The sequence below is a fragment of the Vespa crabro genome, chromosome 14 (assembly GCF_910589235.1).
Source record: "Vespa crabro chromosome 14, iyVesCrab1.2, whole genome shotgun sequence".
NCBI classification, from domain to species: domain Eukaryota; kingdom Metazoa; phylum Arthropoda; class Insecta; order Hymenoptera; family Vespidae; genus Vespa; species Vespa crabro.
The window spans coordinates 4938592-4965033 of NC_060968.1; the positions used below are offsets into that span (position 1 = coordinate 4938592).

General features: G+C 41.0%; 2 protein-coding genes across 17 annotated transcripts in view; one reads left to right on the forward strand and one right to left on the reverse strand.

Annotated features, from left to right (window-relative positions):
• The window catches only part of LOC124429053 (carbonic anhydrase 7-like), a 393187-nt gene that overhangs the window by 98750 nt on the left and 267995 nt on the right, over window positions 1-26442 (forward strand). The gene's annotated exons all lie outside the window — the stretch shown is intronic.
• LOC124429031 (collagen alpha chain CG42342) overlaps window positions 1-26442 on the reverse strand; it is an 89560-nt gene that overhangs the window by 28709 nt on the left and 34409 nt on the right. For 8 of the 16 annotated variants that reach the window (XM_046973749.1, XM_046973744.1, XM_046973746.1 and 5 more), the window contains exons 2-3: window positions 1997-2076; window positions 924-959 (exon numbers count right to left, since the gene is read on the reverse strand). In XM_046973749.1, coding sequence (XP_046829705.1) covers window positions 924-959; window positions 1997-2076 — 116 coding nt within the window. Of the gene's footprint in view, window positions 1-923; window positions 960-1996; window positions 2077-6705; window positions 8544-13157; window positions 13207-26442 lie in introns of those variants that run through there. The other 8 variants (XM_046973747.1, XM_046973745.1, XM_046973752.1 and 5 more) reach the window with 5 other exon arrangements.

Genomic DNA, 26442 nt, shown 5'->3' on the forward strand with positions numbered 1-26442 from the left:
TGTCCTTTCACGTAAAATTCAAATATTGGCAGCGCAAGTCATGGCCGACTAGCTCGAATGACGATGCTGTTACGTCATCCATCGCCGTTATTATCGGCATTATTTCTCGGCTTTATGCTTCTCGCATTTATCAATTTTCAGTTATTGATGATTCTCGTCTATTTTCAGCTAAAGAGACGTCCAAAAAGAAGGTTGAAACGTTTTGATGAACGTTAAAGTATCCGACCGATTATCGTCATTCTAAAAAATCGTTGTTAACAAATACGAGCAAAACATGATATATGAATAAAATGAAAAGGACGATAACGTAGTTTCAAAATTGTTAAATATGTTGAATCCGATACTATCTTTTCCAATAGTGTTTCCATTGATAACATTCGTGCAGGTTGGGTTATTGATCGACACAATAATAACAGGAGTAGTAACAGCAGCGTTGAGTATATTGCTGTTTGAAGTGATAGTAGTATGAGCAACGCAATACGGGAAAGCCTTCATGGTGCCTACAACAAGATCTGTGAATTACTCTTGCGCTGCCAATTTCACAAACGAGCCAGCGTATTTGGAGACGAACGACATAATGTCATATCTAGGCGAATCGTACTGGGCTTTGTATATGAGTGCTTTGAAAAGAATCGAAGAAAGAAAGAAAGAAAAAAAATTAAAAAAATATATGAGAGAGAGAGAGAAGAAGATCGAAATTAAAAGAGGATGGCACGATCGATGAGGAAATAAGCTGGTTCAATGGATCAAAGCTGAAGAAAGAAGATTCGCAGCATGATAAACGATAGAATCTGATGATTGCAATCACATAGACGATGAAAATAGAGAAAGAGAGCTAAATACAAAGAGCGACAAGACAGAGAGAGAGAGAGAGAGAGAGAGAGAGAGAGAAAGGAATGGAAAGAAAATAAAAAATAATATACCGGAAAACCGTTCTTGCCCGGCGTCCCGGCCACACCCTGTAAGAAGGGGTATAACAAATTAAAAACTCATTTACTGTGGAAAGGGATTAGGTACTCTCGCGCTCATGCAAAAGCATTTGTTCCGTGCTCATGAGTCGTGATCGCGATCCTATCGTGGTGTGGATCGTACGGAAAACATAAGAGAAAGAGAAAAAGAAGGAGAGAGAGAGAGAGAGAGAGAGAGAGAGAGAGAGAAAATAAGAGAGAGGGAGAACACGGCTAGTATCGAGTAGGTAAGTACGTACGTTCCGTTAAGGAGCAGGCCGATAATTATTCCGGCCAATTAGATATTCCCGCAGCGTGCAAACGTGCGGCCAATGCGCGACACGCGCTACCTCGACGTGGCCCTGACCACAGGATCTTGGATCGAGTGGCGAGCACCACAAAAAGAAAAATATAGAGAGAAAGAAAGAGAGAGAGAGAGAGAGAGAAAATTTTTGTTTTGTTCTTCGAAAGGATCGCGATAAGGCTGCTCTAGCAGCTGTATCAAAAGGATGATCGTTCGAAGGCACGAATTGGCAATCTCGTCTACCCGATCTGAAAACTACACGATACTTAATAATACGTTCTAGAGAAATAGCGATTGAATTTCTTTGAGATATAGGTGAGAAGAGAAAAAACTCTCTGATGGAGATGATTTGTCAACGTCCATTATAAAACCAAAGATGGTTTTCTTTTTGTTAACGTTGAAAAGGAGGTCCCTATTTTACCTGCTAATATAACCGGTATCTCTTGATTTATACGAAAGAGTGGAAGAAATGGTGGAGCGAATGGAGAAAAGAATGCTCGTCGTCCGGCTCTTCTTCCTTCCTTCTCCTCCTTCTCCTCCTCCTCCTCCACGCGATCAAGAGCGGCTCGTGTATACCGTTAGCTACTGTACTATGTCATGCTCGGGCATTTGCGGTTGTCTCTCTTCTAGAGTGCGTGTGTATTGGTGCGCTACGATAGGCTGGGAAGTGGTAAGGGGGTGGAGGAGTGAAACGTGCTTTTCGAGTGGCAGGGGTAGTCGATCGCTTTGGATCGAGAGCACTCACCGGCGGCCCGGGCTCTCCGGGTTCACCCTTTTTGCCCTTCTTTCCTTTTTTCCCTGGCGGACCTGGCTCTCCCGGTGGACCTGAAACATAGAAACCAAAGTCTCTTAATATTCCATTCTCCAAAATCAATGTCCTTTATTCGCAGTTCGGTGTTCAATTGTTCGTAGTTCCATCCAAAGTACTAGCCAAGAAGTTCATCAAAGTTTTTAATCTCGAATATGACTTTTCTCTCTTTTTCTCTTTCCTCGATCGAAGAATGCACTATTGCATTCGAATGCGATTCTTCATTTCTTCCGAGAGTGGATGAGAACTTTGAGACCCGTGCAAATAGACGTTTTGTGCGAGATACCGAGATATCACGTTCGTCCATCTCCAAAATTGAAAGAACTCTGAGCGACGATGGGCGATTGATACCTATTTCTCTCTCTCTCTCTCTCTCGCGAACGTAATTCCGAGAATCTTTTCTCTTCTAAAAATCAATAATGAAATCTAGGAGAAGGAGGACGTGATAAAAAGAAAGCACGTAACGAGTGATTCATAACGGTCACTTATTATCAATCGAATCACGAAAAATGGTTTGGTTCGTCGTTCTGGCGTATCGTTCGAGTGCGAAAACGGTGATTGTTCGGAGGACCGTCGGTCGGTTTATTTCGATTTTGCTTCGGTCCCTCTTTGGAGGATATGACGTCATCCCCTCGGAATATTGCCGCCAGCGATAAATGGAAAATAAAAGAAAGAGACGAGGCTCCCGCCCTGTCGAAATGTCCGAACGCGTTCTCATCCTCCTTCTCATGACTCTGTATTCGTCGTAGCCAAGAGTGCTTTGCGTCCTCTGCTCCTGACCAGCCCCAGAACAGGCTGGGAATAAATCTCGATTGAATTATCCCCTGAGAGAAATAGAGAGAGACAGAGAGAGAGAGAGAGAGAGAGAGAGAGGGAGAGAAAGAGAGAATCCCCGACTCTAAACGAGTCGCTTGTCCCGGGCCGGAAATCAGAATAACGCACGTGACGAGAGGGAACACGGTATCTACCATCCTTTTCGTTTCCCTTTGTGCAAAAGAGAGACATTCAATGGGAATATTTTTCTTCACCTTTTCCATCGAAATAGATTATCCCATAATTAACTCGCCTTTCGCCGCTTTTCGTCCATGAAGAATAAATTCCTAGCGATCCCGAGAGAATTAGAAAATTAATTGAAACTGTGAGAGGTAGAAGAGAACCGTAATGCAACTGATCCATAGTTGATTTTAATCAACTTGGGGAAGGAAACCTCTTGAAGAAAATTACGTTTGACCTTAGCATGTGTTGGCGATCTAGAATGGTTGGTACATTCGCGTGTTGAAATAACGCGTACGTGCCGATCCTTTCGCTGTAGCGCACTTGTCAGCGACAGCTGCCGTGTACTTAACGTATACCGACGTGAGTGCCACTAGGGTACGGTCACTCGACGATATCCGAAAGAGGAGAAGCGAAGCGTAGATACGAGCAAGAAGAGGAAGAGAAGCAGGAGGAGGAAGAGAGTGAGAAGAGAGACACACAAATGGTGTATTCATGTGCGAGGCATTTGTCCCTTCCTGGATTATCGTAGGTGATCGAGAGGGAAGGCATCTGGCTGAACGATCGTCGAGTCTCCAAGAATAAAAACGGAGCCGTTCGTCGTATCTCCTGTCATAACGATTATCCCCTACGAGACGACCAGGATGAGCAGATCTCAGTTTCGAAATCGAGCATTAAGTCGTTCTCGTTCTTGTCTACTCTCATACGAGATGGAGCATACGACGATTCGATGAAAATTTTTCTTCGATTTTACTTCAATCGTGACATTAGAAATAAGGCGTTGGAAATAATTAGAGTTTCGATCGATTATATAATACTTTGTATCGAATGATATAGAGAAAAGTTCTCGGAGCGTTTACTTTTGTTTAGAAAGCTTCCAGTGCTTAGGGGTATAGTCGACTTCCAAACGTTTAGCAGCACTCGTCGAGTGTACCACGCTCTCTCAGCTCAAGCGTACTCGTCGAGAAATACTGGGAATAACGAGGAAAGTTGCGTAAAACAAGCGAATGATTTCGATCGTCCTTTTCATTTACTGTTCAGAGCCTGAACGTACTCGTACTGAAATTCTCTACTTCAGAGTCTACCATTAACAAAGTGATCTCGCTTATTGTTAGTGGATAAAAATCAGAGTTGATAGAGAGAGACAGAGAGAGGAATGAGGAACGAAGAAAATCTCTTGTCGCCTCGTTTGCCGTCTCAGCAGCAAATACTAGCGAGTGCGAGAGAGAGAGAGAGAGAGAGAGAGAAAGAGGGAAAAGAAAGATGGAAGAGGATGAAGTTTAAGTGGTGGTAGAAGCGAAGAAAGGCGGGGAGTCTAGACAAGACCAAAATACACGTTTGGTGCGATACAATAAAACTCGAGTTTCTCGACTCTCCGTATCTATCTCCTTCTGTCTTAAAGATACTTATGAGAAAGAGAAAGGGAGACAGAGGCTCGGTCAAACCTCATGGATATCTCATGCACGGATAGGAATGAGATCAACGCGACGTTTTGGCAGAGTTCCGAGACCGGCTGACTCCAGGGCACTTTCGCGTGCTCGGCCACGTCGAGAGAACCTTTTTGTTTACAAAATAGACTTTGCCGAATAGAAAGCACGCGAACGACTGGCGTTACTTCCATGTGATTAAGCCTCTTGCTCCGCTTTTGCCATCGAGCCTGCTCGATCTTCCATAGGTAGCTGACTCGTGCGATCACGGAGCTTGGACGTGCTCGTTTTTAAATTCGATCTCGTTGAAACGATTCGAGTGGTATGAGAGATAAGAGTACTTTGATGTCGACTTGTTCGTCGATTTTGTCGACCGGCACATCCTTTTCTTCTTTTCTGTCATTTTATAAGGCAATTAACTATGAACGAAGTCATCTGACGAGCTAATTCTTAGGTATTTCTAGTTGATATGTAAATTTTCCTTCTCCTTCTTCAAAGTTTTTGCAAAGCTAATCGCAAGGATTTTTTTCCCAACACCAGCGTAAGTTCTAATTAACGCTTGACTCGAGATATCCACGCATGGAAAGTACACTCCGGTGTAAAAGCTCGTTATTTCCGAGCGGTATCGCGTTAAAACTTCGTCCTTAATGCAATTTATATAAAATGCAAAAAACAACGTCATATGAAAGCATCGAGCACGTCCGTTATCTTTTATTGCATAATTACCTCATCGCGTGAATATGTTCTCTTCAATATCATCGATGAGAAACCATTTACACTTTCGATTCGCTCCATTTCCCCATCGGTTTCCTATTCGTAGATTCTATAACTACTTTGGCGTCGGTTCGTCGATCATTTATCTCTTCGACCAACGTAAGATCAAACTCGCATCGTTTCCCTTTAAAAGTTAATTCGAGCGCATACATATTACATGTTCTGTGCGGGCTCGGCGACAGCAGGAACAGTTGGCCGTCATTAATCACACGTTGAACAAAGTCTCAAAGCTTTTTTATCGTCGTCGAATGCAAGCTTTTTATAGCTCGAAAGGGAGGGAGGTAGAGAGAGAGAGAGGGAGAGAGAGAGAGAGAGAGAGAGAGAGAGGGTTGAAAATTCGATGCCTATGAAGTATGTAACTTAGACGATAATTGATGTTACTGGTGAACGCACGAATGAGAGACACTGTTTATCGTCGAAGAGTTGGGCGGTAAAAGGAGTAGAAGAACGGGTAGACAGGTCGGTGGGGACCTCACATGTCGCGGCCGCGGGCCAGAACGTGCAGCCTCTCCGATTCCCGCCCCGGTAGTTTGCCATGATTGAGATACATAATCGGTACTCCCATGACGATGCATCCTACCTATAGGACACTCATCTCCGCATGACTCGCGTGCGCTCACTTCCTCCTGTTTCTTTCCTTGAAAATGATCGAAGAAAGACCAGATTCCAATGACATCAATTACTATGATTGTTCGACATCAAGCCATCGACGATTTCACGGACAGAAGTGGCTTGTCCACTCTCTCAAAGACCAACCACGATGTTCTTGGAGAAGTCAAACGTACTCGACAACTTGTTCGTTTTGTTAATGTAATCTCAAATATTTTATTGGACTATAACACGTGTGTCATTCGAACCTTTTATATCTCGTCACACACAGACACACACACACACAGACACACGTATAAACATATCTTGGTAGTCAGTTTTTTCTAAGGATATCAAGCAAATAAAGAGATCAATATTTAATACACGCGTCCTCTCTCTCTTTTCTCTTTCACGCAACGTCAGTCAATAATTTGGTAGCGTTGTTCGGGTTTGCGAGAGCATCTAAGAGAATTTGGCCCAAGATTGATTTACTTTCCTTTTTTTTCCCTATCCCATCGTCCTTCTCTCTCTCTCTCTCTCTCTCTCTCTCTCTCTCTTTCTCTCTCCTTTTACCTCGCCCAGCGGTAGTCCCGTAGGTCTTCCCCTTTAAATCATACTTGGCGTCCGCAGGATGAATACCAGTGTGGACGAACGAGACCGCCGGGTATGCGAGAAGGAAGGGCGTAGTCGATTTCTACAGCTACTATAACCGTGATCGTGTTGCTGATCTTGCCCGCTACCGTACTGATATATATATACGTTCGTAAGTGAGACAGAGACAAAGAGAAAAAAAGGGATTCGCGTTCAGCGTGAACGAAGGACACACTGGATACTACAAGTTACATCGAGTAATAGTTAACGTACACATGACCATTAGCAGCTTTATCGGACGCGAAACGACGAGTCGGTGGCTTGGCATAACCGATGCGGCTGCCGCGGATTTCACTTCTGGAATTTGTGTCGCGGGAGCTTTAATGCGTTCACCGGATGCGTGTGGTCCCAGCGATTCGATTTCCACGCAGTCACGAGAGCAAGAGAGGGCTGCTTCGTATCGATGATATCTACTTCTCATTCTCCTTTTCTATCACTGGCGTAGGCATCGCTTATTCGATCGGTTTCTGCTCCTTTTTTCTTTTTTTTTTTTTTTTTATCTTTCCACTATAAAATTCCGATCGGTTTTTCAAATTAGAACACGGTTCAGGGACGCGCGCCGAATGAAAAAAGCGTTACGTGACGGTGATGAAATCTAACGAGATTTTACGAATCACCATGTCGAGTTCGGGCTTATCCGATGGATCGAAAGCTCTTCAAACGTTCTGTCTTTTTTTTTTTGTTTTTTTTTCCTTTTTCTTTCTTTTTTTTTTTGTTTTTTGTTTTTTTTCTCTAAGTACGCCTCTTTCATACGTCCGCTGGTATGAAAACATAAAGTATAACGATGTACCGTTTTCCAAATAAGCCGATATAAATTTGAGATTTTACAAGAAATTTAGAACCGATAAGATCCGATTTTATCTAAGTCGACTTGATCGGATTAGAGTGGAAAAAAAATATTCGATAATCATATTGCTTTTTTATGACAAAGTTATCCTATGTAATCTTAAGAAGATGTTAGGAGAAGGGAGAAAGAAAATTGGTTGGTAAAAGGAGGTAGGTATATGCAATGACCGAGTAATAATCATATAATTGCAAATGGTTGAATTGAGATAATCTAGTAAAGAAGGGACGAAGGGAAGATGAAAGGATCGGGACCACCCTCGAGAAGGAGACCGTTGCCAGTACTGTGTCGGCCACTTTTGAGTCTGCTCGCAACAAACTTTATAAGGTATAACTTATAATCCGAGAAACGAATTCCAGGCCTTCTGGTTTGATTCTAAACCGTAGCTGCAGCCCCAACCTGCCCAGCAGGAGGTTCGCAAGAATACGAGGACCGCACGCCGTGAGGCACAATGAGAAGACGTTGTAGCTTCGTCTTCCTCCCTTCTCTATTATCTGCTCCCTCCTTTTCAATTGTTTCGCTCTGCTTTGCTTTCCTAGACGCCATTCGTCTGAAACCCGAGACGACTCGTTCTCTCCCTCTGTCCTATTCTTTCCTCTTTCAGTCCTTTTTCTCCTTTATTTCAAATATTCATGATTTTCTCAGTCTCTCCTGTTACTAAAGAAAGTTGATAATGGCAAGATTTCGATGCTGGTCTTCTTCCATTTCTCCGGGAGAGAGAGAGAGAGAGAGGGAGAGAGAGGGAGAGAGAGAGAGAGAGAGAGAGAAACTTGCTGTACTCTTTCATTATTTACCGTAATGAGTTCGTTAACGCGTTCACAGTTTCGAAAAGGAGAAAAAGTATTTTTACCGAGAGAATTGGCGAGGTTGGATTATGGAAAGTTAACTAGTTAACAATGAGAACGATAAATCTACTTAAAAATAACCAGTAAGAACGTTTAAGGATAGTTAGCGAAGATGGGATAAAAAAATTACGAATAAACAGATGGGGAAAATAAATTTTAATAGGGAATAAATTCGATCGTATCCTAGCAGGTACCGACGAATAAAGAAGGAAAAAGGTAAAGGGGAAAGGTCGTAATGTCAGCAGAATGGCCCGTAATGGTCCGGCAGAAGACATAAGTGGCCGAGTTATCATATTGGTCGGGTAATTTTCAGGTATACGAAGAACTTGGACTCGTGCCCGACAACGACGTCGACAACCCTTGGACTCGTAGTCGTTCACCATGCCCGACGCTTACCGACCGATCCAGTCCCTTCCTCTTTCCTCAAAGGCCGAACCCTAACGGAATACCGGAATGGAGCGCCCACGTTCGTCCTACTCGCCCACGTGTGTACTGGGCGAAACTTCTCTCTTTCTTCTTCCTTCTTATAAAAGATGTCGGGCAATCTGGCATTTTCTTCAAAGATTTACGTACTCGACGACAATGAACTCGTTATCCCACGCCCGGACAATTTTCGATTACACGCAAATTTACGCCCTTTATCCTGCAAGAATTAGAGTATTATATATTTTTCTTATTCTAATTGTGAATTTTCACAATTTAAGATTAGAATTTGAATCGGAAACTATTGGATGCAGCGTCGGGAGACATGTGGGAAACATTGTCCCGCTTATTAGTCTTGTTAGTCGTTGAGAATTTAGTACAGGCTATAGACTAATTAGAAGCTCTTATCTTCTTGCCGATATTACATGCCGAGAGGTATTACGCGAACATTCTACGTATGTGCATACCTACGTTCCTACCATTTCAACTACACATTCCATCAAATCTATGCGCTTCGAATAACTCATAATCGAGGGGAAGAATAAATGTGAAACGGCAAGAGACCTTTTTTATACCTTCTCCCTTTTCCTTCCTTTTTTTCTTTTCTTTTTTTTCTTTCCTTTTTACAACGGACTAAGAATTTTCTTCCCTGTAATACTTCCGTTAAAATTTCAACTGAACGAAATGCCATGGGATGTTACATACAACCTGCAAATTCATAAACTTCTAATCTCGGTAAAAGCTTTTCAGCATTTGCCGTTTTCCCTGAAGGTAAAGAGGCGACGGTTTCTTTTTATACAGGCGAGGCGTTTTCTTTAAGGAAGATGTAGCTTCACGATACCTGCATCGCCTTTACCAGCTCTCACATTTTTCCTTATTTCCTGAATACAATGCCGTTAGGTAAGAAAATGTTATGCATTCGTCGTGCTTATACTCATAGGAGCATATCTTTTATCTTTTCACGAAGATGATACAGAAAGGAAAGGACCACGTTGTCACATTCGATTCGACCTGTTTGCTTTCTTCGACTCGATGATTTCGAAAAGCTTCGCGTGAAACGATGCTTCGCATTATCGTTTCGTTCGGCGCAATAACGATGCATTTCGTTGGCATTACTCGATTTTAACATTTCCTTTTCTTTCTCTACTTGTTGCTACAGCCTCTTTCTTTTTCTCTATGAAAGTAAAGTATCTTGTTGATTTTTTTCTTTCCACTCTTTTTAAGTCTCTCCTGTGTTCTCAGTCCACGTAAACTCTTTGAACATTTGCCGTCCCTCTTAATGGTACACGGCCCAATTAGACGCGTCCCACTTGGAAACAGATCGTTTCTGTCGGTCGTTAAAGTCGAAACGATAGTAGAAAAAGAGGTGGGACGACGGCTCGAAATCGACGGAGATGGTAATCATTATGTAGAGAGAGAGAGAGAGAAAGAGAGAGACAGAATGGAAGATGGAAGAGTGCGAGATTATGGTGAGTGGAACGAGCAGAGTGGGAGGTATGAATGATACGAGGTGTGAAGTTACATGTCGAGAAGAGGAATTCACGAATGGGCGCGACGCAAGAGAGAGAGAGAGAGAGAGAGAGAGAGAGAGAGAGAGAGAGAGAGAGAGAGAGAGAAAGAGAGAGGTAAGGTGAAAGGACCAAGAGAAGAGACAATATTTATGCGTCTGACCAGAGTTTCGTCTCGGTTTCTCGAGTTTTAGAGAGGAACGGACGAATGCATGGGTGGATGCGTTTATTACGAAGAGTGTGAGAGAAAAGGAGGGAGAGAGAAAGAGAGTGCGAGGAGAAGGAGATGAGGGTAGAGAGGATGCATGCGGTAAGGCGACCACGAGCAAGTCGATGGAATATCCACACGTAGACCGCCTGCCTGTGGTTTGGCATTGTGTGCGAGCGAAGAGGTATAGCTAAGCTTGAGTTCCCCTATCTGCGTCTTTCTCTTTCTCTCTCTCTCTCTCTCTCTCTCTTGCGGTTTGCAGCGGCCAACGGAAGGCAAGTTAACGTGGGACCGGTTAATGGGCAGGTATTTTAACACCATCTCCGTAGAACTTCTCCGACTGGACAGAAAGACGCTTCTACGAAATTAACGGGTGGCCTTTGAGACTCTTCGATTCCCTGTGTGGATCCGAAATGGAATGCGCGAATTGAACAGATTTATTTCGATTAAAAAAAAAAAAAAAGTTGGCTCGTTTTTCTTTTTAATCTTTTTCATTGACCTGAATTAATTGATTGCCCTTTAACCACACGAGAGATTTTCTTTTTTTCTTGTTTTTTTTTTTTTTTTTTTTATGGATTTGTTACTTTTATCACAATTAATGTCGAGCGTATTATAACACTAGACAAGCTTCTGAACTTCCGGGCCAAACCGCCGACAGATTCAAGCCATTAATAACTCAATAAGACGTCGCGAAGTTTCTCCCGGAGCATGACAAGTTCAAGAAGATGAGTTAGCGTGTAGCCGGTTAATGAGAGAAGCCACGGTAACGGTAACCTTTAAGCAATTTAGAAGGTGCCTGTCGTGAAATAATGAGAAAGTTATTGCAGCGGACAGTCCCTCCCGCACTTTTGGTCCGCGCCAGTTTGAACCTACTTTGCTGAATAACCGGAATAAACTTTTCATTTTCGCGATAACAACTTGCTATCCTAGTTCCCATAATTGAAACGAATTTTCAGACAACTTCCGAATTTGCAAACAAACGATATAGAGTGTAAGAGAGAAAGAGAAATGCAGATAACGAGCTGTTCTAATAGTTCCCAAGTACAATGCGGATCTTTATTGTAGCACGCTTTGTACGCTTATCTAAGCTCCAACTAACTCTGATATTCGAAGAGAAAATAGAAGGATAAGGATGAATTTTGGATCACAAGGTTTTTCGATTATCTTTCAGAGGTATTTACATGCCATTTATTTTTTGATGAGAGCCGGAGAAATTGAAATTTTATCCCCCTCGTAGATATCTAGATCGCAATTGCAACTTTGTTCGATCGTGAACATTAAACGACGCGTAAGCGTTTAAGTTAACGACGAGTAACTTTCGAAATTCAGCAACTGTAGTTTCCAGCCTTCCATCTTTAGCGGGAAGAAACTTGCAGCGAATCCGATTGATCGTATCAAGTTGAAACAACGAACGAGAAATATCGAACATGTTCGGTTTTTTAAGTTTACACCAAAAGGGCCAAAGGAATATAAATTTGACGCGGTCCTTTTTCTTCGGACGTTTTCGTTCCGGTTAGAGAAATCGCAGGAAAAAATTCGGCTATCTGTTGGGAGGATGTAGAACCTTTCTAGACTAGTTCCAAAACTGGAAGCAACTTTTTTATTGCTCGCTTGGGAAAGAAAGATGGTGGAGAGGGGAGGGGGTAGAGAGAGAGAGAGAGAGAGAGAGAGAGAGAGAGAGAGAGAGAGAGAGAGAGGGAGGGAGCGAAAGTCCTGCCTGTTTTTTGCCAGGCGTGAAAACTGTCACGCGTTTTATATAACACCGTGAGAAGGGTTGTTCTCCAGAAAACAAGTTGATGATTAATGTCCCGTCCAAGGGAAACAAGAGAGAAGTTTTTAATTAATTTCTCAGCATTGTTTGTTTTATCGTGTCTCTACTATCGTCAACGATAAGAACACGTGATTCTATTGTTTTAATTCAAGTTGTTGGTACGCCACGGAATATTTCGCGAGGATGTTAAAAATATCTAAAGATCAATAGAGATATTCTTAAAGTATATGAAAGATAAGGCGTGTGAAACAACGGACGTCAATGTCCGTGAGACTAAGAGGCGAACGAAAACTCGATCTTCCTTCGTTTTGCGCGGTAAATTTGTCAGCTTCGTGCGTTTGACTGCGGCCAGTTTCTCGGACCAAAGAAGAGGAGAGGCGTGAAAGTGAGACACTTTAAAAATATGTCCGCCACGTTAGGAGTACTCATCAGGCATTTCTGGCTGGGCGCCACTACGACGTTCCACGACGGATACGTATTCCGTTCGATATAAAGGGTGCTTCTAAAGTGAATACTTTGCTTTTTTCTTTTTCTTCTTTTTCCTTTTTTTTGTTTTTTTTTTTTTTGTTTTTTTCTTTTTCTATATTTTTTTTCCTTTTTTTTTGGAACGTTTCATTCCATAGAATGTTGTATTATAATTAGCAACGAATTAACGATCATACGAAAGATTTATTGTATTGAATCGACACATGTGTGTTCGAACAGCGTTCGCGTTCGTTGTAGATTATAACAGCATGGAGCACAATTTGATTAAAGTGGAATATAGAAACGTATCGTTGAGGATAGAGTCAATTTTGGAACACCCCTTACATAAATGGTGCTCGAACAGGGAGCCAGTTCGAGATGTCGACGACTAACCTTCTAATGACTCGTGACACGTCGCGAAATAGCCTTCGCGTGCCAGCCTGCGATGCATGAAAAAGAACGAAAACGAAGAGAGGGGGAGAGAGAGAGAGAGAGAGAGAGAGAGGAGAAAGCACGAAACAGAGTAAAAGGAGGGGAGCGAACAGTCCTTTGAAGGAGCTTTTATTATGCGCGTGTTATTTCGATAGTAGTAACCACTGACCTTGCTTCTCGTCTCGCGACTTCCTCGGCTGCATTTCGGTGACGTTGAGATAAATTTAGAAAAAAAGAAAAAAAAAAGAAAAAAAAAAAAAAAGAAAAAAAAAGAAGAAAAAAAGAAAGAAAAAAAAACATAAAAAAAGAAGCAGAAAAAGAAAATAAACAAAAAAGAAATAATCGAATACGATGCCTATCGCGTTATCGAAAAAATATAAGATTACAGAATATTTACAGAATCGAATGTGATAAAGGATATAATGCGTAAACGTTTCCGTAGACGATTGAAGCCGCACGAGAACTCATAAATTATCTCAATCGGACCACTTTCCAGAACGGACGAGGGCCCGAGTCACGTAGTTCGCGCGACTATCATACGTGTTTCTCTAATTGTAAGTGGCACGCGACGAGCTCACCGGCAATGCTCTGCTTTGTTCGCTATTATACGCGATTAGGCACTTAGGAAATCGGTGCTGCCTGTCGTCGCTTCCGTGGCTTATTCCATATCAACTAGTAGGCCGATTCAGCAACGTGCACGGAACGTACGTAATCTAGCGATGATGTCGTGCACGGAATTCAACGTTCCTACTCTGTTGCTGTTTCTGCTGACCATGGCAAACGACCAACGTACACAACCTATTGTGTCGAGGAGAAGAAGAGAGAGAGAGAGAGAGAGAGAGAGAGAGGAGCGCGAATGGAACATCGCGATACAATGCGTACAATGAATCTCATTGTATGAACGCCCAAGTAAATTCCCAGAATGTTAGGGAACTACCGCTTTCGTTTCGAGGACGCTTCACAACGAAATTCGTACTGCGTTTTTGTCGTCCGAGAGCCTACGGGAGACTGTATTCAATTTTCTCTGGAATGAAAGTAAAAAGGGAGGACAGAAAGAGAGTCTCCAGGGAATCTAAAGATTCATCTCTTTCTCTCTTTTCTTTCACCGTATCAAGTAAGTCTGACAAATTGGTTAACTTCTTTTCAAAACGATTCGACTGTCAATTTTATGTGAAACTCTGACGATTACAATGTCGTAAATCTCGTTAGTTACGAAGTCTGACCTAAAAGATTTCGATCAAATACGTACACGATTTTAGTTCATTTGGCTTATTTGATCGTTTCAAAGTTTGAAAGTTTTAATATGTTTCGAGATTTTAAGATCCAATGATCCGGAAATAGATTAAAGTTGATAGAATAAGTAGAACTTAGATAAGTAGAAAAGAAATACGTTTGGTAAATTAAAAAGTTCTTCGGCAATTCCACTAAATCGTTTTTACCTTTGAAATCTTTTTATAGGACCTCGAGGGATACGAGGATTCTCGAAGAAAACGCTTTGATGAAACGTAATGACGAAGGTACGTTCGTAGAACCTGAATTGATTTCTATCATCGATACGCGAACGAGTGGACGTATTGAAGCGAAGATCGCGAGGGTACTTGAAATTTCGATAAAACAGGAAGGAGTTTCAGGACGATGCAATTCTTTTAATTCTTCAACCATGAAAATGAACTTGTATATAAAAAAGAAAGAAGTAGTGAATTTAAGCAGGAAATTCTCTCTCTCTCTACTTTTCAAGCATGGTATACATCGTAGTTAGGAACATAGTGATTTGAATTTAAACTTAGTTCTATCTCGACCATTCGAACGGTGAAATGCGCTTAAGTTGAAATCCGTGCTTTTTACAGGGTATCTCGAACTATCGATCCTTTCGTCTACTTCTCTGCGCGTCTCTGTAAACAGTTCAATCGACAAAGAGTCACAAAGCTTAATCGGCTTTTCGTTCATTCTCTCTCTCTTTCTTTCTCTCTCTATCTATCTCTCCATCTCTCTCTCGAGTTCTTGACTAATTCGTCGAGTGAATTCACACGTTACGTGGCTGAAATAATTCGTTTGTTTCGAAGCAATACGTGTTCTTTTTTTTTCCTTTCTAAATAATACCTAATAACACAGAACATTGGTCGAGTTACGTTTAGAAATTGGAATGCAATTTATGGGAATTGGTTAGCTGTCATTCATGATTGACGCATTTCTAGTATATTCGCAAATTATCATGGTTTCCTGAATACATCGATTATTTAAAACAACTTGTGCAGGTGGTTCTAGCCACGACGTAAAGTGAAACAGACGTATCTAATATCATAATGACGTATGAATACAGGCCAACGAAATAGGAGTATTTAGTTGATCTAGCAGCACTGGAAATCAAATGTATCTGAAACGTTGTTAAATCAAGTGATCCGTTAATGTTATCAATCCAATTGGATTTAAATTAGGAAATGTTATCAACGAGATATTCGATATTTCTCGTTCCAAGCGATAAGAGAGAGAGAGAGAGAGAGAGAGAGAGAACAACATTTAAAAATTAATTCTCTTAATCCTTACATTTCCATCGAATCGAATATTCTATCGTTACTTTCTAATGAACTTTTTGAAAACGATCGAGAACTGATTTTTGTCGCGTATTCCGATCCAGTTTTATCGCAGCAATCACGACAGTCCAATATTTCCAAGCTATTGCCTTCATCCATCGAGTTGCCGCGATAAATACTGCTATACGAGAATCCGCAATGTTCAACGATAATCGTTCCTGCTCATTGGACAGCCGTTTCGAGCATTCGATGTCCGTACTTGAAACCCTGCCGTCTAATCAAGTACGATAAATCCATCGAGGTTGGCACTTCAATCGTCTTGGCCAAATAGTCGGGGGGATGGGGAAAAAAAAAGCAATTAAATGGAATTCTACGCTTCGGAAGGATCACTCGAACAAAATTCAAGTTGGTAAAAAGTGTGATCGATGCATCGATCATGTCTCGATCGTTCGGCAAAGCGTATTTTTTCTTTTTTCCATTTTTTCTTTTTTGTTAACACTCAAACTCTTAATCGGTTCCACTCGTTATATACACGTACGGTAATTTAAATCGTACAGCCAGGAAATGTTCGAGGAGATTCGAAAATAGTGAGAAAATAAATCACGTCATTTGCGGATGCGATAAGTATAAATCTAGAGAAAATACCGGTACGATCGAGAACGTCGATGAAAAAAAAAAAAAAAAAAAAAAAAAGGAAAAAGAAAAAAAAAGGAAAGAAAAAGAAAAAAAGTACATAGAGAACATCGAACCGTCCCGATTATGCACGTTTCACCGAGTGGTACTTCCACGTCGTTTCACTTGGTTTTTTCGCTCGTCCGCCGTCCGAGCGAGCATATTTTTGAAATTTACACAAAAACACACGCACACGCACAGATCAGGAAGCACGAATTCGCGTGCTCGAGAAGGGCAATAGAAGGGAAAAATCGTCGACGATCCCACTCGTTCTCATTCGTGTTTTTTCGCCGAACGAGCTGAAAACGAGATACCAAAAGAGATCTAAAAAGAGAGAAAGAGAGATATACGTGGCAAACACCATCGCACGACATCCTGCGTCGGCGAAGTGTTTGGTTGTTTAGGCCATTGAAAAAGGCCATCGAAAAAAGGCGACTGTTGACGTAGCACAGGACCGAAGTACCTCGAGGACAATCGAGCATCGCCGATACGTCTGTCCCGTGTATTTCCATTTTCTCTTTTAGCTTCCCTTTTCACGTGGGACGTAACAATGGTATTGCAGTCGGGTACGTTCTCTTCTTTGCCAAGAAATTCAATTCGAAAATATATTATAACATTCCTTAAGAATTTTAATACGAACGATTATTTCTAATCTTTCGACGACCCTTTTTAAATTCCTATTATCTCTAGATAGGAATGAAAGAAACTGATTTTTTTTTCTTTTTTTTTTTTTCTTTCTTTTTCACGAGGACATTAATTTTCATTTTTACCCAATGGATTTTCCTTAGCGAGAATACTTTGTACGAACGCAGTTTTCCCTATTCAATACTATCCTGGCTACGTTGCTTGCGATTGCCGGAATTATAATCAGCATTTTTACCGGCGCCGCTCGCAATATCACCGGTCGCATCGTCAGTCCTGTAAAATAAAGATGCTCCGAGACATTTGCATGATTTTCTCGGGATTCTGAGGGCACCAGCTGCAGATGCTTCCATTTTCCATGCAATTTTGGTATTTAAATTTTCTCGCGTATCGTAAAATACGTCGACCCGATTAGAAAAAGAGAAAAATAAAAAGAAAGACTTTCCGCCTTTCCACATCTGAATCTTTGTTAAATGAGAAAAAAGATGGGAAAGTTGGTGGTTATTACGAAAAGCATCAATCTCCAAGGATTATTTTTTGAGGGAATTATCAACGAACGCTTTTACGGTTTGCAATCAAAAACTCATTAACGCGTGATATTATGAAAATTTCCAGCTCTCTTTTGACGATTAACGTAGATTGAGAAATTGCTCCTGAATTCTACGCGAATTATTTAACGAGATCGATAAATAAAATTCTTCGATATGCCGATTCTTTGGATTTTATTAACGTTTTTCCTCTTACAATCATCATCGACAAGGATGTCCGTGTCATGAAACGGGTCTCAAACTATTCAAGGAGTCATGCGTAAAGTAAAACGTGGGAAAATGGAGAATGGCAGGAAACTTGCTACTTCAACATGGTCCAATGCGTTCGTCCCTCGAAAGTTTTCCCTCGAAATTGAAGTTCCTCTTTAAATTCGATCGAGACCTATTTCTCTCTTCGATCGAGTTGAGCAAGTTGAAGTTTAGGACGTGGACAGAAAAGCGTTATATCCTTAGGAGCTCCGATAAACGTCGCGTTACATACTAATTAACAAGAAATCATTGACGATACGATAACGTTTCAAGGAGACCGAGGAAAATATGAAATCCGCTATGCGGATATATCGAGACGCGTAATCCGCATGGCGCGCTCGGAAAACCTAATTACGTTGGCACGGATGCACACCATCGATCCCAGACCGAAATCCAATTTAGCTTGCGTTCCTCCACGGTTTGTACGTATAATCGTGGCGACGAGTAGGTAAACTACCGGATCGCTCGCAGATTCTATCGGCAAATCCGTTATGTCCTGATTGGAATGTCCCTCGTACTTAGATGGTACGTACACAGAGAGCCACGCCCGCGTAACAATCTTTATCGGCGCTCTTGTAGATCGACTTGAGTAGAATGCCATATCATAGTCGTCTCTTCTATTACCATTATCGTTCCTATTATCAATGCTATATTCGGATATAGAACGCCAAGTTTTAGAAATAAGTAGAGCGTGAAGTTGATGAAACTCGGAAGTAGAATTTGAACGATGCGATTAATTAAGAGAATTCAAATTGCCTGAAATACTCATGTCACATAATGTCACGTTAGCTCGTCGTATTGGTTAATGGCATAAATATCGCTCGTGATCTCGCGTACGAATCGCGAATATTTCCTGAAGAGGGGGAGGGAGAGAGAGAGAGAGAGAGAGAGAGAGAGAGAGAGGACTGGTCTGGAAAAGTGATACGTCGAAAAGTATTTGCAGATCGAAAAGTACAGGCAAATATTTACGTTAGGGGTGATGCTACAGCGTTCGGTAACGCTATCTGGTCGCGTTCGGCATCCACCAGACGTATATCACAATGAACTTTCATTATCGGCTGTTTATTCAATACCCACCGCTTTTTGAATAAATACATAAATTAACTCTAACGAACACATAACGATCGTATCACTCTCGCGACTCGGGAAGCCGTTCGTAAACCCTCGAAGCCGTCGATCGATAACTCGACTGTTTTCCAACGGGATCGATCGGATTTATCGTCTATCTACAAAGTGCGATTAATCTTGTCGAACCTTTGTCGCGAATTAATTGCGCGACGATCGATCGTATTAGCCTCCATTCTCTACGTTTACGTGTTCTATGAATACTACGTGGCAGCTACGACGGGGAAAAGAAACGAAGAGACCGAGGTAAATAAAAATAAAATAAAACGATGGAGGAGCATCGAATGAAAAACAGGTAGAGGTATCGTAGAAAAATCTAACAAACAATTTTTCGCTCGGTGCACTCTACATATTTCGTGGATCGCGATACGTGGACGTGGATGGAACGTAAAAGAACCGATTCAATTCCATAGTATTTACGTTGTACGCTAAAGCCGACCTCATACCCTTCGACCTCATCTCCTACGAATTTTCTCTCCGAGCGATCTCGCTAAGACCATGACCCGGATTTTTCTCCATTACGTTCTACGTCCTTGCAACGAACGAATGAGCAAAAGAAAGAAAGAAAGAAAGAAAGAAAGAGAGGGAAAAAAAGAAAGAAAAAAAAAGGAAAAAGAAACGAGAAAAAAAAAGTGAAAAAAAAAAGAACGAAAAAAAAGAAAGGAGAAAAAAGGGAGGAAGAAAAGACTAGTATTGAATTTAAAACGACAGTAAGATTACACGAAAAAGGACGATCATCTCGAAGTAATACTTTGATTGCTTATTAAGTACATTACGAAGGAACAAGTCTAATTGAGCAATTATCCTTGATAAGGCGTATTACAGGTAGCCAGGAGGTAGCAAACTCTTGGCACGAGACGTGCGTGCGGAGAAATGCTCGGCAAACGTTCGTTTTACGGTCGAGCTTAATTGTACGACGGAAGGTATGGCTTTCTTGTCGCGATATTATGTTCCCTCAACGTCCCACGCGTTACTCGGCCTGCTAGAAATACCTATGGATAACTTCCATACCTTCCTTTTCTCCTTGGCGTTATCCCTCTTCGTTTCTCTCGCCATTTCTACGGTCTCTATCGCACCTTCCATCCTTTCTCTTTTCCTTTTTCCTTTTGACCTTTTTCCTCTCTTTTTCCTCGCAGTAAATCTCAGGGGTTACCATTAGTTCTCCCTGCTATTGGATCCAGCGCACGAGCCGTCCCCGAAAATTCCTTCCGTCGACGAGAAAATCTCCGGGATATTTGCGATCGTTCGCTTTTTCCCTTTTTTTTTTCCTTCTTTCTTCCTTTTTTTTCTTCCCTTTTCAAAAGTGTCGCAACATAAATCTTATACGTACACGGGGCGAGTCAATATTTTGACAAATTGTTGGACGATATATATATATATATATATATATATACATATATGTATATGTATATGTATATGTATATGTATATATGTATATATGTGATTTAAACGACTCGAAAACAACGACTGGTCCTCTCGTAACAGCTCGATTGGATGTCGATAGTTTTTTCTTTCTTTCTTTGCCTTCCCTTCCTTTTATTTCTTATGCGCTTTCACAGTATTTTTGCGGATTTCACAGGTCGCGCATATAGTTATGTACATAGGATAAAATATGTAATACCATATTCAAGCGCAATGCATTCGTCTGGTCTGACTTGGAAAATAACGAAAGTACTCCGACACAATTTTCATACGTCCGTGTACATTTCTCCAGTCGCGGAAAACTAAGCGAGCACTATAACTACGGCTCGCAGATATTTTTACGACAAAGACGAAGGATTTACCCTTCGTCGGTCCATGCAGATCGTTACTTTTAAAAAGCTACTACAATCTGCTTGAAAGCGGGAATTCCATATGAATGCCTGATGCAATATTTTCTGCTATACGAACTCTCGCAAGAACGACGAGATTCTTCTTTATAAATACCGAATCGCTTTTAACGTTTTTATTTTTTTTTCCTTTCTCTTTTCTTTCTTTTTTTCTTTTTTTTTTCGTTTACACAACAAATTTTCAAAGACATCGATAAATATCTTCAATGACTTTAAGTAAGAAATTGAGCTCTTATTGAGGTAACTCGATTTTCTTTTTTCCCTTCACATTTTTTATCTTGTAGAATTTATCAATTTACTTTCTAGAAAATTTACTTTGACATCGAACATATGACGCTACTCCTCCGCTCGAGGATACCCATCGTAAATCAACTCTGAGGAACGGCGTAATATCGTAATCAGAAGGAAACATTTAGGTGAACGGACATCCTTCCTTCCCTTATCTCTCTTGTCACTCTTACCCTCCTTCGCGATTTCTCGCGAAAATCTTTTAGAATTTTGTTACTCCCACGTTAGCATTGCTCGCCCCTCCTCGCCTATTATAAATGCTTACTCCGCTGTTAAACTTGAGATCTACTCTAGGCAGTGCAGTCTACATACCATTATTCACCTTTTACCTGCTGCCTATTCGTTTTCTTTTCAGACTTCTTTAACCCCCTCGGGGCTCTGCCTGTCTCGTTCCTACGAAATACGTTCCCTTCTTATCTCTACGAAACACCATACGCTCTATGGCTCCGAGTTATATACTCGGGGTAATTTTCCTTTCATTATTACAATCATATCTGCGTTCGTTTACTTTATTTCTCTCTATTCGATCTTTCTCTTTTCCTTTCTAAAATAAACGTAGAATAAAATTCCTTCGATCTAAACCATCCTTAAGTTTTCGTTTAATTATGAAACGGACCTTTCAAGAAATGATCAATTTCCCTAATGCCTCTTGTTTATACTTGATTCTTTCGTCTCCTCGCTATAAGAGAAATTCCAAAGTTTCGTTCTTTTTAAGTTTCACAGCTTTTCTAAGATCTAAGGATCCCGAGGGATCGTAGCGAGCTTTGAAAGCACCGACGTTACCTCTGTGTGTCCTCGTTTCACCCCAGCATCCATCTCTTCTCTCTGGCGCCGGCATCGTGGGCGTACGCGCGTCTCTAGACATAATTCTCAATCTCGCCACACTTCAGCTACCTATTAACGAAGAGGAAGGGCAAGGCAACACCCGGACGATCCACGCTATACGCGAGTTCCTCGAGAGAAATTAGTCCGCAGTTGTCGAGGGAAGTCTTCCATAACTATATCGCGCGAAATTGGTTTACCCTTGCGCGACGAAGGCATCGATGCCTTAATTAAGCTTCGTACGACGCTTCAAATTCTAGGGAAAGACGACGAGAGAAAAAGTGCAAACAAAATTTCTATCTATAATATGACGTGTGCATGATCATTTTTTAATGCGATTTCGACGGAACCAACCTTTGACGTCCGTCTTAATTCACGACAAAAAAAAAAAAAAGGAATGAAAAAATAAAAGAAATGTAAATGAAAAAAAAAAGCGTGAGGCCGAAAAGTCTAGCGGTCAAACACGACTCTGTAGATTTAACTGAGTCTTCTCGGTATATAATTTATTCGAAAGCTGGATGAAAAGAGAACACCGAGTACTTTCGAGAGCCAGGAAAAAGAGCGTTTTACGCGTGTTACGCTTCCTCCCTTCTCTCTATTTATCCCTTCTCTCCATTTCTCTCATCCAGCGACCCAGCACGTTCCGTTCTTTTTAATAAGCCGCCGCTTTTGATGTGCTCACGCTCGCTTAGGTCCTTGCCTCCTCGCACATGTGGCTAACTCACCTCCTATGCTTTTCGATCTCTCTCTCTCTCTCTCTCTCTCTCTCTCTCTCTCTCTCTTTTCGCGAGCGACCCAGTAGAAAAAAAATTCGGCAATATCAGGAATCGCTTTGAAGCTACGCGTACACCTCGACAAGACTCTCTCTCTCTCTCTCTGTCTCGAGTTTTATCTCGAATTTTTGAATTCGTTCGAAAAGAACACGACGATTTTGAATGGACGAAATGTTATTCATTCGATACGGATTTAAAATCTTTCTCTGTCGTAAAAATTCCATATTATCCGATGTCATATTAAAACGTCACCTTTATATTTATTTTAAGGTGCGAATCAATTTGTTGAAGAGTTTATTTTTATATCTTTTCTAAGCGTACAAATGGCAAGGCTTTTTGCCAAAGTAATTCTTCGTTGACGAATCGACGAGTCGCATTTAATTCTCCCCTTTTCTTCTATCAGAGAGACTCGAAGCTAAATAGAGAATGCAACGACGAACTCCGAGCCTGTACGTTTCCGTACGACGACGAACAATCGTTCACGTGACAATGGTGGAACGGTCGTAGTCCTCGGTGAAAACTATTTCGTATGTATTCAAAAGAGCAAAGATAAAGCAAACAATGCAACGGCAAAACAGTATCCGGTGCATCGAGATGCACCGCAAAAGGGATGTCGCCGAGCCGACGCGGTGTGACTCGATCGATCGATAGATACAACGATAGAGTTTAATCTCGTCGTTCGGAAATGGAACTCTTCTAACGTTGCTCGATTAAAATCTATGCTCCCCTTTTACATCCTTTATACGCTGATCACTTTTCAGAACCAGAGATGATCAAAGATTTTCACGTTAAATCGAAACTTGAACGAAACAAAGAATTACATCTAACGTTTTAAATAAAATATTTGATCGTCGAAAGAATGTTTACTAACTGTATAAACTTTTTTTTAACGTTATTTACAATAATGATACACGTAATAACTATTACTTTCAGGTTTACACGAGAAAAAGTATATCGTTGGCTGGTCTGCTTTTCGTTCGCCCTATAAACTCGTACGCTTATACTCTATGTATTTTATATACTCCATCTTAAAACAGAAATTCGCTTGCTCGTGAGTGCAAAGAATCGCAAAAGGTGGTTCGAAACGCGTGTTCCAAAGTTTACGATCAGTAGGTACTTCCCAACGGGCGGCGCTGAGCCGAGCTGAGCGGAGCGAAGTCGAGCGTGTTCGTCCAATAAAACGGCTATGTGTGTGTGTGTGTGTTTGTGTGACCCAAAGGTGCACGTAGGTGTCTAAAAGGGATGACCGTTGGGCGCGAGCAGATTTGCCTGACATGGTGCTGCGGCAGCACCTAATAAAAGATGATAATATATTGTATGCCTTCGTTCGGGAGATGTCCTCAGCAGATGGAGACTGGGAGGAGAATCTGAGACAAATAGACATTGGGATCGGTGAAATTTAACACCAGAAGGACTACGCCCTTTTCGCCCCCCTACGACGATAGAACCGGTCATTTGCTCGCTTCACGATTATTTATGAGAATTTCTTCTCCTCTTCGGCTTACTTTTTTCCTCTATATTTTTTCTTTTCTCTCTCTTCTTTTATTCTTCTTTCTTTTCTTTTTATTTTTTTTATTTTTTTTTATTCTTTTCTTTTTTTTTTTTTTTTTTTTACCAAAAAAAATAAAATATCGTTTAGTTAAAGGTCGAGAAGTTGTCTCTTTCCAATGTTTTTATAAAACAATAATCGAACGAAACTCGTACTTTTTGAACATGCAATTATATGAAATAATAATAATACTAATAATAATAATAATAATAATAATAATAATAATAATAATAATAATAATAATCAAATAAAACGATGTGTTATCCTCAATAAAAATATCTCGCGTGAAACCGCCAGTCAGAATGGTGTGACTACTATTTGATATACATCATTAAAAGTATCTATCGTATTGAAACATTGCGTGTCCTGTAGCGAATGGCTTTTAAAACGTATAACGATAGCGGACGTACGCGTGACATTTTTCAGAGTTCTCTCTTTGAAACGAACTCGGTAAAGTCGTGGAGATAACGATAAATAAACACGAGAGCGCGAACTCGGACGTTATTATCGGGTGTGACTCGTTTAGTTTTCGAATAAGCGTGAGAGGTCGAGTTTGGTGTCTAGTTCGTTAGAAATAACAGGGTTACGTTGCTCTGTCCATCGCATTTCATTGATTTTATCTTTGATCTTTAGATCGTATTAACTTTTCGAATTTCACAGCTAACATCGGAATTCCTCTAATATATCTCGCTCAGCATCCGTACTTTGGTCCAGTTAAACGTATCGATTAGTATAGCGTGTTTATCGAAATTTCCTCAGTAGAGGCAATTTTCAGAACTCGTAGATAGACTAAACAACCCACTCATGAATTGTTGCATCCAACGGGAACTTGTTTCCTCCTTTGAAAGTACTCAAAGCATACCAATAACCTCGACGATCAATCACGAAAGACGTTGGTTCGTAAACTTTGCTACGTATGTGTATTATAAAGTCAAAGTATCTCTCGTATAGTAAGCTTCGCATGAGTTTTGAGCTTGCAATAATCTTTCTTTAAAGATCTACGTACTTGTCGCGTTTTGATTAACTTCGGGGTTAGGAGAGGATTCGAGTCGGAGACAGCGAGAGAGAGAGAGAGAGAGAGGGAAATAGACGAAAAGAAGAAGAGAGAGAGGGAGAGAGAGAAAGAGAGCGACACCTTGCTGCGGAGTTATGATATATGCATCGAGATAGAAGAGGAGGATTAGCGAGCGCGACAGGACGAGCACGTTGTTACGTTCTCGTAACTGTACGAGCATCCACCGGCACTTTCCACGGACAGGTAGGATTATCTTGATTCTACGTTACGAGCTCGGCTTCTCTCTTTTTCTCTTCCTCTCTCAAACGTTTGAATTCTACCTTTCCGTTCGTTTCACGATGCCGACCTTACATTGAAACCCAGCAAAGTCACTTAACGTCGAACGTCTCGGTTTAAAGTCGCGGAACGTCTCCGGAAACTGGGCAATAAATTGTCGAGATAAGCGACTACGTCCTCTCTTTCTATCGAGTTCAAGTATTCTCAAGCTCTTATATATATATATATATATATATATATATATATACACATATATACCTGTATCTAACGTTTAATCCTTGGTACGACGACTTTCTCACAGTTTCCCTCTCCTTCCTTTCGTTATATTATTTTACTCATTCTGATAACGCCAAACTCTTAAGCAGTTATTTCCACGGTAACTCCGATTGAATTTTCTATTCGGCATTGAACGCGATTACGCGGCCAATACCTTAAAGATTAAACGACTTGTTTCGACGACGTTCGTGAACAGACTGAGCTCGGCTGTTGTCCTTGTAAGGTAAATACGGAATATTACAAGGTCAGGTTTTTCTATACCTTCGCATACTTTGTATATTTAGTCATAGGCGTCCTAGAAGTCACATCTATGTTCCGTAGTTATCATTAAATGTAAACAATAACTCTAACTATAATCGTTCCTCATTATTAATGCTTTAATTATATTTTCCCTCGATGTAATTAGCATTGATTTGTTAAAGCTATCTATGTTTTCTCGTAATATCTTGGACACCCTATGCATCTTCTTTAACGTACGTCGTGTATGCACATGTACATAACGTGATCTTCCATCACGTTAACGTTCATTTCCAAATCGATATAGATCATGTTGACACGTTTCAAACTACCGAAATTATTTACTTTCAAGTTCGACGATAAGAACTTAACATAATGTGAACGTTATTCGTTACCTTCGTCGTTGTAATCGTCGCGAACATAACGAGCTTTCGAAGGAGTACGCTTCGAAATTGGCTGAATAACTGAGTAGAGATAAGAGCGTTAATAAACGTGGATTCTCTGAGACGACTTAAAAGCACTCAAACTCCGATTACACGGCGCGTCGAACTTTCGACTTCTTCTCTCCTTGGTATGGTACAGGACAGACAGAGAGACAGCGAGAGAGAGAGAGAGAGCGAGA